The sequence below is a fragment of the Maylandia zebra genome, linkage group LG5 (genome assembly GCF_041146795.1).
Source record: "Maylandia zebra isolate NMK-2024a linkage group LG5, Mzebra_GT3a, whole genome shotgun sequence".
Taxonomy (NCBI): Eukaryota; Metazoa; Chordata; class Actinopteri; order Cichliformes; family Cichlidae; genus Maylandia; species Maylandia zebra.
In genome coordinates, this window is record NC_135171.1 from 18,884,007 (window position 1) to 18,896,846 (window position 12,840).

General features: G+C 39.7%; 2 protein-coding genes across 2 annotated transcripts in view; one reads left to right on the plus strand and one right to left on the minus strand.

Annotated features, from left to right (window-relative positions):
• Nucleotides 1-5,297: 5,297 nt before the first annotated feature.
• On the minus strand, nt 5,298-9,962 carry LOC101474373 (protein FAM72A). The gene is made up of 4 exons (XM_004545081.3): nt 9,364-9,962; nt 9,037-9,114; nt 8,365-8,489; nt 5,298-8,260 (listed from the first exon to the last, which is right to left on the minus strand). The coding sequence occupies exons 1-4, from the start codon at nt 9,513-9,515 to the stop codon at nt 8,166-8,168; spliced, it is 450 nt and encodes a 149-aa protein (XP_004545138.1). The 5' UTR covers nt 9,516-9,962; the 3' UTR covers nt 5,298-8,165.
• A 661-nt stretch (nt 9,963-10,623) lies between these two features.
• srgap2 (SLIT-ROBO Rho GTPase activating protein 2) overlaps nt 10,624-12,840 on the plus strand; it is a 58,118-nt gene continuing 55,901 nt past the window's right edge. The window contains exon 1 of the mRNA XM_004545080.6: nt 10,624-11,192. Within this exon, the coding sequence (XP_004545137.1) occupies nt 11,126-11,192 (67 nt within the window). The 5' untranslated portion in view covers nt 10,624-11,125. The remainder of the gene's footprint in view (nt 11,193-12,840) is intronic.

Consider the following 12,840-nt stretch of genomic DNA (forward strand, 5'->3'; position numbering starts at 1 on the left):
ATATGTTGTATATGTAGCAGTCAGGTTGGTCGGGCTGTCAGCTCCAGGAAGAGTCCTGGTGAGTTCTAATTTCTTCAGTTTATGGATGATGGAGGCCACTGCGTTCACTGGGACCTTCAGTGCAGTAGAAACTTTTCTGTACCCTTCCCTAGATCTGTGCCTTGATATAATTCCTTGGACTTCACGGCTTGGTTTATACTGTGACATGATCAGTCAGCTATGGGACCTTATATAAACAGGTGTGTGCCTTTCCAAATCATGTTCAATCAACTGGATTTACCACAGGTGGAGTTTTAGAAAAGTCTAGCAGATGATCAGTGGAAACAGATCAACTGAACACACCTGAACTAGCGTTTGAGTGTCCTGGCAACAACAATGCTTTGTTTCTGTATAATATAGCATGTACCCTGACTGATCTGTGACCATGCAGTCCCATACATAACAAACTGAGACACAGTTTTGTTTTGTTTTTTAATGCATTTACAAGAATTTCAAGCAAACTTTTTTCATTTAGTCACTACAGGGTTGTGTGTAGAATTTTGAGGTAAAAATGAATTCAATCCATCTTGAATCAGGCTGCAACGTGACAAAATGTGGAACAAATGAAGCACTGTGGATACTTTCTGTTTAACAGCAGCAATTTTAACCCTCACAGGTGCAATATGGTGGAGAAAACCCCGAGGAGGTTAGTGTTAAAATGATGGAGCCGGTCATCCACAGACTCTGCTGTTATATTGGATATCATAGCAATGGCCTCCATAAATACAGTAGCGTGTTCATTGAAATGCCTCTTTTTGATAGTTTTCTGTCTGGCTCTGGTGACTGAGGTGATCAGCCCATCAAAGAAAACACAAAAATGATTAGACAGGGCGTCATTCACCACAACATTAATAAAAGTAATACTAAGGTCATCACCATGAAATTATCATAACTGAATCAAAAGTACGTTTTTACAAAAACCTGTCCACCAACGAAACCAAAAAAAAGTTTTCCCTGAAGGACACCTCCGGCACTCCAGGTTTGATTTACAGTCGTTGTCTTAAAGATCAAAGAGATGACACCACATTATTGTATTTTTCCTCAGATTACCAAAATGATGCAGGAACAAAAATCTTATAGGTTCTCCCACTAATTAATCTAATACTCTCAGATTTTAATACTTAAAATAGGTAATGTTTTAAAAGAAAAGAAAGAGAGAAAAAAGAATAACAAACAATAAAAGTGTGGTTTTAGTGTACTGCAAAAGAGGCCAGTCTGTACTCAAATAGAAATCATATGATGCTATTTATATTTACTGCCTGAAATGTCCACCATTGACAGCAGATCGTTTCTGTTGAGGTTTCTGTGGATGTTATTCCACTTTACATCCAACAGAGGGAGCCACTGTGCTCTGTTTGAGAATTGTCCACCGAATCACCAGGTATGTGCTATCATATGCTTGGACAACTAAATGCTGGAGGTGTGTGATTGTGACGAAGTAGCTGCAGACGACTGCGCTGCAGTCAGATTTCCTCTATTTTATTTATTGGTACAGGCAGTAAATAAAAACATATCTTTATCTTTCTTATACGAATACTTAAAGTATACCTATAGTACATATAGGTGTCAAACTCTGGCCCGCGGGCCAAATTTGGCCCACAGCCTAATTACATTTGGCCCGCGAAGCCATACCAAATTATTATTAGAGCTGGCCTACTGGTATTATACAGCTAATATATATATTGTTTAGTATTAAGCTTTTCTTGTCCCATATTCAGTTTTTCAGCAAAACTTGTTTGAATTTTGGCCCACTGTGTATTTGAGTTTGACACCCCTGCTATAGTAGGTTTACTCAATTAAGTTCTGGAGCGATCTAAAAAACAATCCTGATTTACCATTAAAAGAGAAAAAAAAAACAGATTTTGAACTGCAGTAATTATGATTGCTTTGTGGATTTGATTGAGCAACATGCTCTCTTTGTTCACCAGAGGCACTGAATATTTGAATGGAAGAAATTTTTCACAAGTCATAGCAGGAAGAACGGGACTAATTATGAAGATTAATTATGGCTTCACTTCCAAACTTTCTCAGAACTGTGGCTTACAGAGCATGAAAGCGATCGTTGCGCACAAACAGACATATTCAGCCCTGAAAACATGGCAGCGAACTCACGTTATAAGTAGCAAACCCATAGTTGGATACCACGGGGTTGCAAATGTCAGTTTTTTGCCACCACGAAACTCTCATTAAAGAAAGTTAGTTGGTATGAATGTGTTTGTTTTATCATCTGAAAGTTGTTCATGTGGGATGAAAATTTTAGAATTAGGGCTATCTGGTGTTTCCAGAAGTGTTTTCAATATTGAACTTTAACTTTCCTAAATTGATATTAGGAAGATTTTTTGCACATTCATGAAAAATCACAATAAATCAAGATCAACACAGTGTCAACAGCAGTAAACCAAACCAACACTGTTAGACTTGCACTAGCCCGTTTTCCTGTAAACCTGGTTCTGCCTGATTAACCAGCTCAGCTGACACTTAGGCAAAGACAGAATATTGGATTTAATTTATCCACTATTTTTCTAAGAAATGAGACTACGCACTATTCATTTGCCCTGCTACACATTCATTCAGTCTTACAGATACCTGGAAGCTCTCCTGGAAAACTGTTCTCCCTTTGACTACTTTGTACTTCAAAAGTACAACAATGGTTTAGCAGATGGAGTCAAATTTAGATGCAACCTAACATTTGGACCTGTGGTGACATCTATGGTGGAGTTGTTTAAATTGCAGATAAGAATCGACAGCTTGAAACATTCTGCGAAGCGATAAACTCAAAGAAAGGGCAGACGCTGTGTGGGCATGGGCTGTAATGTATGCAGTTGCTACAAAAACATGTGAAAACAGGGCAAGGCACAAGAATCAGATATTTATATCGTTTTTTTTCTCTTTTTTTCACTACCTGAGTTGCCCAGTACTTGTCCCAACAGCAACAAAGAATGCTTCATATGAAGGCATGCAAAAACAAATTCCAAAACTTCAGGCAGACCGTTCCAGAAAAGAAGTGAGTCCCTCTGTGCTCTTGTGGAAGTTTACAGTTGCACACCCTGTACTACTAAAAACTGCAGACGAAAGGAGTTTTCCTTATTCCAGATATGCTCTCTTACTTGTATTCTTTCAAGGCAAATACTCTTTCTCTTTGTAGTTAAGATGTCTACTGGCATGCTTCTCCATCTTCTGGCGTAGTATCCCCATCACTGAAAAGAGCTCTCCTTATACTGTAAACTTTCCAAACAAAGGCTTTCTCCTTGACCTGTCTGTGGAGGAGATTTCACAGACTTCACAGGTAATAATAGGTGGAAAAAAATATTCTTTAGTTTCATGTTAGTTATGAATTTCATACCTTTGCACTGAGGTATAACATAAAACACAGCATTCAGATTTCGTATTGTGCTTGTTAAATAAAATTATTCACAGTCAAAACACAATTTGCTTTCCTCGTGATTATACAGGTTTTTGGGGGGTAAAAATATGCCATCGGTACAAGGGCGCTGACACCATCAAATGTATTCTAAGAATTAAGACTAAATCAACAAAGCAAATTATTAATTACAATAATTAGTTTTTAATTGCTTTTTGTTACAAAATGATCAAATTTAGTTACAGGTGATATTTCTTTTCTCATTTTTATGCAGTATTCAAGGTGTCGTGTCAGGTTGCATCCATATCCACAGCATGTCTCCAAAGTAAACAGCCTGTAGCATATTAACCCTCCTGCTGTCTTGAAGATATCCTCCTTTAATAATTTAATATTTAATAATAATTTGGAATGACACCAACTTATCTTGCTCTTCGCTTTTTTTCTGTCATTCACTTTAAAGATGGGGAAGCGCTCTGTTATGCACACATGGTGATGAACTTTGTGATTTGTGCCCATAGTTAAATATTCATTTGACAAATTCATTATCATAATCATGATAATCATATCAGCTGTGTGGATTGGAGAGACTTGGGGGATAGTGTTTTGATGATTATGATGATGAACATAGAAGAACAAGTACAATATTCCACTTTATAAAATTAATTATATTACGCTTTTTTTCACTATTGCAAAAGTCTTTTTCTCTGGTTTTAATGTGCACCAGTGTTTTAAAGGGTAATTCAAGACGGGCTCGTACTAAATGATTTGTGAGTTTGTCAAAACATTCTGTAATAGAGCTCAAGTGAACAGACCATGAAATACCTTTTATATGATAAATTTATGAGATAAGAAGCGGGATTAAAAATTCTGGCTGAAGCAGCCGGGATAGCGTTGGGGTCTGTTGTCAGCAAATTAAAAATATGTGAAGAACTTGCAAGTCTTCCCTATAATTAAATGATACTCCAGGGATGCGGAGGATTTACGGAATATAAAACAGAGCAGAACGCTTTTTCTGGATCCTAACTGGGGTGTTCAGAGACATGGGATGGATTCCTGGCTCAATAAGATTAAAATGTGAAATGATAAAGCCAGTGGAGTCATCTGCTTAATTTGACAGAACAAATAAATAAGTAAAAGATGGGGTAAATAGCACAGTTGTTGCTGATTTGTCAGCTGCACATCCATTATGTGACTCTCCCTTTCCACCACATCCCAAAGGTGCTCAGTTGGATTGAAATCTGGACACTCTGGAGGCTGTTTGTGCAAAATGAACGCATTGTCATATTAAGAATCTAGTCTGAGATGATATGAGCTTTGTGACGCTGCATGTTATCCTACAGAAAGAAGCAATCAGACGATTTGTACAAAAACAAAAGACATCATCAGCAATAATGCTCAGTTGGTGCCAAGTAGTCCAAAATACTCCAAAAACATATCCCCCACAGTGACTCTACCATCGGAATTTTGCAGCAGAAATCAAGACTCATTAGACCAGAGAATGTTTCGCCAGTCTTCTATTGTCCTATACTGGTGAGCGCGTGGGATTTGTAGCTCATTTCCTGTTCTTAGCTGATGGAAGTGGCACCTGATGTGGTGTTCTGCTGCTGTAGCTATATCCTCTTCTGCATACCTCGGTTGTAACAACAGATCATTTGAGTTACTGTTGTCTAATATTCAGACAAGATCCCTGTGCCAACAACAGTCACTCCATATGCAAAGTCACTTGTATCACCTTTCTTCACTGATGCTCAGTTTGAACATGGTGCATTGAGTTGCTGTCTGTCTTGGCTAAACAGATGCTTGCATTTGCAGTTGAGCAGTATCTCTAATAAAGTGTCCACTTGTTATATACTCAAAAAAAACTGACAACAAAAAAAAAAGTTTGGGGCAACTGAGAAACTTTGAAAAAAAAGAAAAACTTTATTAATTTAACAAGCATACAAAACAACAAATCATTTTCTTCAAACTATCAATGCAGTTTCAGTGCAATTCCAAAATATACATTTTCAGCAGGGCATGTTAATCAAAGTTATTCACATCCAGACACAGCCATTTAAATAGTTCTTCTGATTATCATTTGACAATTGTCCTAGCCAGAGGAAGCTCACGAGTAATACCTTCTTGAGGTAAAACTGCACACATTCAGTCTTTAAATGTACAAAACAAAGCACTACACAATTAAATATTAAATACAGAAACAGAAACATAAGTACTACAGCACAAAACAAAACAAGCAGTTGTAAACAAATTTTGTAAACAAAAAAACCCCAAAGTAAGTATGTGGTGATAGATATTTGGTTTGTGGATATAATAAATACCTAGCTGATGCACTGTATGGTATCCACACAGACAGTATTTGGTGTGAAAGTGTGACAGACTGTCAGTTATAATTTTTAAAAGGTGATAGATGTGGAAAATACAGAAAAAGTTTCCTCGTTTATGGGTGTATTTCCACAACTAAAGGCTATAGCATAGACAAACAGAGGCCAGTTAAACATTTTAAAAAGCTGCTTCCTTTCTTCTCCTCTTCCTTCACCTAAAAAGTGGGACATTCAACATTTGCTCATTTTTTCCTTTTTTAAAATAATGTTCACCGGCAACACAGGAAGTTGTCAATCACCCACAGAAACATTGTTACTTTAAGACAGGATCATAGTATTAGCAGGGCACAGCAGTGAAACAATAACAAGAGCTTAAGGATGGCACTGTGAAAAAGAGGCTTTGAGTTGAGTCTGTTGTGAATGGAGGATTTTGTAGCTTGCTGAGTAAATGGCCCGGTCACTCAGTGATGACAGGTTAATATACAGCAACAGCCCAGAGGTTACAGTTTAACAGAGGTTCATTTCAGTAAGGCTAAAATATTCAATTTTGGGAGCTTTGTAGCACTGGTTTAAGCATCATTTCAAACAGCTCACAAATAAAAAGTCAAAGGCTTTTCTATAAATCAGGCGCCACATGAAGTAATTATCTTTCTAGACTAGGAGGCAACCTGTAAGTTAAACACTGATATGTCCCATGATTCTTTGGAGTTCACTTTTTCCATCTCCTCAGTTGCTACAGGTATGCTGCTACATAAAAAGTGAACAGTTGTGCAACAGAAACAGAGCTAGGACACTCGCACCCATTTGAGCTCATGTTTTCACGATCTTGCTTCATGATCGGCATGCTTTTTTTAAATTGTCACAAATGTAAGCATTTGTTTATATTGAGCTATTTATTGTTTGAGCTCTGGGTGAATACTCCACTCAGCTGCTCCACAGGCTTGTGTGAAAGCACAACCCATTCATAGGTTAGTAAGTTAGTAAGGAACACTGCTACAGTCAGACTCGGCTGGGTGTTAAACACTTAAATGCTGCTATCACAAGTGCAGCAAACACTATGTCAGCATCTCAAAATCCACCAATGACAGAAGAGCAGATTGTAAGGTAACCTAAATTAAATATGCCCTTTACGACCAAGGAACATAAATAGATACATCACTCTGTAATTGTGCTATTTCTTCAATATGAGGGATTCAAAAAGAACTCAAAGTTTCAGTTAGCGCCTTTTCATTAATTTGACAGCATCTGAGCATGTTAGCTTTGTGCCTGAATGGGCACCCCGATAACTTTTAAGCAAAAGTCGTGACAGTAATTTTTCCGGGTAGAAAAAATTTGTGTCACATTCGACATGGCGTAAATCTGAATGCATGCCTCTGCTGCATCTGTGCGAGTTGAGTATCTCACGAGTTGATCCCAATAAGACAGAAAAGCTCTTTTTTTCTTTACGCGTCAATAGCTGCTGCCAATAATTCGACATATCACTCAAAATATTACAAACACACGTTTGTCTCTTTGTCAGTCCCCTTAGTATATCTTAATAAAACCTCGAGGAACATGAACGTAAAAGTCACCCATGTCTGAAGAACAGAATGCTGTCACTTTAACATTTTAATGTCCCATATCTGAAAAGGCCTCCAGAGATTAAAAGATTACCGTTATTAGAAGTTTTACTTATTACAGCACATTCAACATAAAGATAAGTGCTATTAAAAAAAAGGATATAGGTAAATTTCAGACCTCCTACCCAGAAAAATCTGATGGTGTTAATGGTGTGAAAAAGCAAAGCATTCACTGGTATGTACCATTAATTAATCACACCACACCCAACTTTTCATAAGGCTGATCAAAACAATGAGCTCTGAAAAGCAGAACACACTACATTATGGAGTGTAGCTGTCTGTTATTTTCAATTTAATTCAGCTGCATGTTTTTTTTTTGTTAAAATAATAGCACACAAATGTACAAAAATGAGAGAAAGACTGAAAAGAATGTGTGAATGTGCGTGTCTGTGCTTTTAACAGTGAAAAGTGATCAGGAAAGGCATGGTCACAGGTTAAAGGGTAATTAAAACACTCAATTACGAGCACCAAAAGCTTCCCCTGTACCGCTCTCTTTGGGTTTAAACCTTCCAGTATTTACAGCCACACCCCAAATCACTAATGTCAAGGCAGGTGTTCTCTGCCAGCTTATAGTGGGAAAACACCTGCTGTGACACCACTTTTTTTTCCCAGGTAGGGTCATAAGTGAACAATGGTTTAATCTTTCAGCCCACACAGAGTAGTACAGCAGGATTGCTGGTCCCATGTAACTGGGTGTTCATTTACCCTTTTGGTTCCTCTTCTTTTGTCTCATCCCAGCATGGATTATACACTTTTTTTCTTTTTTTAAATCTCCACCTCTCAAAAGCTGGCACTCCAGGTCTCTCACATTGTCCATATCCCACTCTACCTAATACACTCCTCCTCTGATGGGCTTTCTGATTCTTCATTCTCGCTGTCATCTAGCTCAGGAAGATCTCCCCAAAGGAGCAGATTAAGGCCTGCAGACACATGTGAAGGGGACTTATGAAGTCTTATGTACACATCTCATGGACTATGCAATTGCATAGCATTTCAGTTTTATCAAAGGTGAATTTATACTGACCCGTTGAATCCAGTCTGTTGAGAGTAGAAACAGCATCGCTATTGAACATCCAAAAGTGGCCGTTGTTACAGGAGAGCAGGCAGGGTTTGCAGGGGGCTACAACGTGATAGCCCACAACATTTCCACTAAAAGAGGGAGGGAGCGAGGATAAAGAAGAAACGTGAGTCAGCTATTTGCTGGGGGCACTTCTGAAAAGTGCCAACACTACTAGTGAGTTTCCATTATCTAACACATGTTTGTGTTTGCCCTGCGTACAATAACAAAAGCCCATGAACACAAATGAAACTCTATAAAGGTTCACTGTTTACTGTACTGTGCTGTAAATATGATTTAAAATTAATATGTGCAGACATAACTGGCAATGGCTTTAATATTTATTTAACTGACATTTTTAAGTAAAGACAAGTATTTTCCGGTATCATTTGATCACTTGTGCTAAAGTGTATAAATTGTAATGTTGCTTTTCAAGCACTACCTAATGTTTAGTATAGCAACAGGCTCAAAAATAAAATAATCAGCATATAAACTTACAGTTGACAGGCCCAACAATTTGTACAGATATGTGTACATATGCAACTACCTGTTTGGTGTCCTTCTTATGAATATCAACAGATTATGTTTCCAAAGTAAACACTGCAAAGACGAAAAGGAATAATATAATATAATATATACCATTTGAGACATGCGATGTCTCTCAGTTTGCATTTACAGCTTTCAGTGGAGTAGCAGCTGGCCACAAAGTCAACAGTTCTGCGGGGAGGGTTCGTGCAAGGAGACACAAACACACCCATTAAAGGACAAAAAAACAACAACACACACACTTATTTTATATTGTCATACAACAAACCCTATTAATTATAACGGCAGCTTGGCCAGAGCATTGTGTATCTCCTCCAATCGGTTAAGCAGACAGACATCACTTTGCCACAGTTTTGCCACTTGCCTTGGAAACCGACATAAACAAAAACTAGCAGCACTACTAAGAAAATTAGCTCTTACCTATTGGGAGGTATGTCAGTGGAAAACAGCTCGACCTCGGTGTCTGCAAGAAGCACTGCCTTCATGCCTCTCGTGCAGAGCAGGCTGTCACAAAATATGCAGTTCACCTGGGTCACACACTTGTTTTTAAAATTAGCGTTTGAAGTAGACATTGTTGTTTTGCTAAATGCGGACTTCGCCCTTTTTTTCACGTTCTTTCTGCCTCCGGACAGCAAACGCAGAAAGGGAAAAAAGAACCAGACACTGAGAATTCTCACTAACCGTTCACTTCGGTTTAATAAAGCTGTAAATTAACTTTGCAAGCGTCAACGCTAGCTCCAATGTCCTTGTGCAAACGTTAGCCTTTCCTAACGATATAACGGAAGGCAGCTAACGTTAGCTTGTGAAACGAACATACGAAGGGATATATATATATATATATATATATATATTCTTGCGAAACCCGCTCTATATGTATAAAACAAGCTGTACTGTTAATTAATCCACGATATCGATGAACAACTGGCCTGTTTTCACGGCTTACTGGGCATCCATTCATGTACTTAACAGCTAACTAAATAGCTGTCAGCTTTGTTTACAACTTCCTGGTATTTAACGGGACTTCCTTAAACTATCTTTAAAAGACCCTATACGCTATTTTGATTGGATGTACACTTTATAGTAACCAACGCTATTGGTCAAATTCATTACGGATTCTGAATGCGATTGGGTAAAAATTCAACTTGACGAACCCTGATTCAAAATTCTGAAAAAAGCTGATTGGTGGACTTGAATGTCGTTCACGTGTGACCGTTTGACCAATCGTGGTGGAGTGGTAGGTATGAGGCGGGGTCGTAGTTTAGCCAGTGTAAAAGAAAAAGAAAGTTGACGTAGTAATAGGCTGAAGATGGAATGCATTTTAATATATGTATACAGGTATTCTGTTCTTATAAAAGCTGAATTTATGAAGGAATGTATGTATTTATTCACAACTAGCGTGTTACCGTTTAAGGGTTAGAATTTATATGCATTTACGCTAATGTTCATAGCTAAATAAAGCACGAGGCTCTCTTCAGCCACATTTGCAGTGACCTGCTCCTAAATAGGTGTTCCTCTACCAACACATTTAAACTAAGCTCACCTAGGCAAATAAATACCCGTCGGTCCTGCAGCATGCAAGCTAAAGGCTTGCTGTAGCAGATGTAGTTGTATGTACTCGTGAATGTGTGCATCCATGCCTGTCCTGCGCACTGGGGGCTGACCAGCAGCCAGCCCCTCCATCTCTCCACTTGGTTTCCTCTTTCGCACTTCAGGAGGTGGGTGGTGGAAGAGAGGGTAGCACTTTAGTTTAGACAAGCATACGGGCAGCAGTGAGATCGAGATTCGCTCGGGGCAAGTAACAAAAGAAAAAACTTTCCAAAGTGCTGAGTAAGAAGTTAATCGGGTTTTTTTTTCGTAAAGGGAATGACTCTCCTTTCTCATGAAGCTGTTGGCACCATTACTCTTGAGGAGGCGGTGAGGCGCGGCGTCGGGAAGGAGCACACAGCAGCAGCAGCGCCAAACTCACAATGCGCCCTGAGTGAGCAGAGGCAGGGAGACAATACTTATCCACGGGAACACTGAAGAGCTGTAAATATCTCATTTTGGCTGTTTTGTTTCTTTTTTCCTTTTTTGAAAAACCGGCTCCAGATTGACAATCCTTCCATCTACGGCTGATTTGTTGAATTATTAAGAGAAATTTGACTTTACTGCGAAGACAAGTGGTTGATCTCCAAACTCAGCCATGACGTCTCCAGCGAAATTCCGAAAGGACAAGGAGATCGTGGCCGAATATGAGACTCAAGTTAAAGGTAAAACTTTTCAAAGCCCCTCAGATGTTTTCATGCAGCACAACCCGGAGAGATTTAGCGTCAAATCTGTGCTTACTTTACTGCGTGCTGTGTTTGATCTGACTTGGCGTAATGCATCCCATTTTTTTCTGTTACCCTCACCTCTCCTATCCTACCAGGCGTAAAGGACAGACTTGCCTTTGCATTTCACCAACCATTCGAGAAGGTTGTCATTGTGCAGACGTGGCGGATCACTTTTTGTGTGTATAAATAATGGCAATCATAAATGGTACATGATGATCAGCGTGCCCCCAAGCGTGTGATCGCTCTCCTTTAAGGCAACGCGCCGATGGCCAACAAAAGGCGAAAGGAAACGCTCACAAATTAGGTGTCGTCCAGATGTGGTCTCACCGCGGCCTCCTATCAAAGCATACGTTAAGGTGATGTGTGTATGTTTGCGTAGAGGACCCACAGGGCTGAGGTTTCGACACTGTACAAGGCAGGGCGTTTTCTTTCCCCTTCTGTGTCTCCTGCGTGTCTGTGCTGCTGCTGTGCACCGGCACCGCTCGCTCATGCGTTAAACGCAGACTGCAATTAAATGATCGATTTGTGCCCTGGCTTGTTCATCGATCGCAGTTCATCGGTGCAGCTTCTGCCGGTGATCAAGGACACGAGAGGGCTGGGAGAGTAGATTGTAGCTGTTAGGAAGGATCGTTTGAGTTGTTAACTAGTCGCTAGCTGATTGTTGTGTTTGTTGATTTTTTTCCCTGTCATCAGGCAGTCACACTGGATCCAGCACCCACTGTCACTCAGAGTGACAGTGTGTGCTTATCAGATCTTGGGGGGTGAGGGGTTGTGTGGTATGTACTTGAGGCTGGAGAGGGAAGGAACAGGCTCAGAGGTACCAGGAAGGGGAGTGGGTGTTACAGCATGTTTGCACTGTTACTGCAGTGCCAGATGACTAGATAAGATGGGCCACTGCTTGGCTTATCCCCCAACACCACCACCACGACTGCTTGATTCTTATTTCCATTTCGAAGAGAAGACACCAGCCCACTTCACGCCCTCGCCTCTTTACTGGCACCTCTCAGCACTCCTCTTCTGCCGAAGAAATTCCCCATGGCGTTCTTTGACGAAGCTTGATAGTCAGTAAGGAACAAAATACTTTTGAAGCGTTATCGGAGATCACAAGGTTGTTAAACTGGAATTACTGGTGTCAATGCACATATGAGTGGCAAACACAAGGAAGAGCGCTCGTCGAGTGTCTCAGTGAGGTGTGGAGCAACGGAAAGCAGACAAAACACACCTTTGATGTCCCCGTTGGCATAGATTTAACAAGTTTATGGAACCTCAGGTCATTGAAGCTAGTCATCCATAAGCTGTTGTTTATTTGTGCAGTTGAACTGAGGTTTATTTTAGACCTCTCAAACCTTTCCTTTCAATATTCTTTATTTTATTTTTCTGACACTAAATCTGCAACAAATCCTGGCAGAGGTTTGATTTGGCGATGCACTAAAACAGGTATTTCTGGCATCTGAACAAAACACCAGAGTAATTCAGGGTAACCTGGCTCACAGTTAACCATTTCTTCCTTCTTTGCTTCATTTGAAAACTTTGGCTGGCACCACAGTGGCATTAGCGCCGTTGTCTCTGTGTCCTTTTAGACTGC

Coding starts and splice junctions, on each gene's coding strand:
- LOC101474373 (XM_004545081.3), bottom strand. CDS start 9,515: ATGTCTACTTCAAACGCTAATTTTAAAAACAAGTGTGTGACCCAGGTG. Junction 8,490..9,036: donor GACATCGCATGTCTCAAATG/GTATATATTATA, acceptor TCCCTCTTTTAG/TGGAAATGTTGTGGGCTATC. Junction 8,261..8,364: donor CAACAGACTGGATTCAACGG/GTCAGTATAAAT, acceptor ATGTGTCTGCAG/GCCTTAATCTGCTCCTTTGG.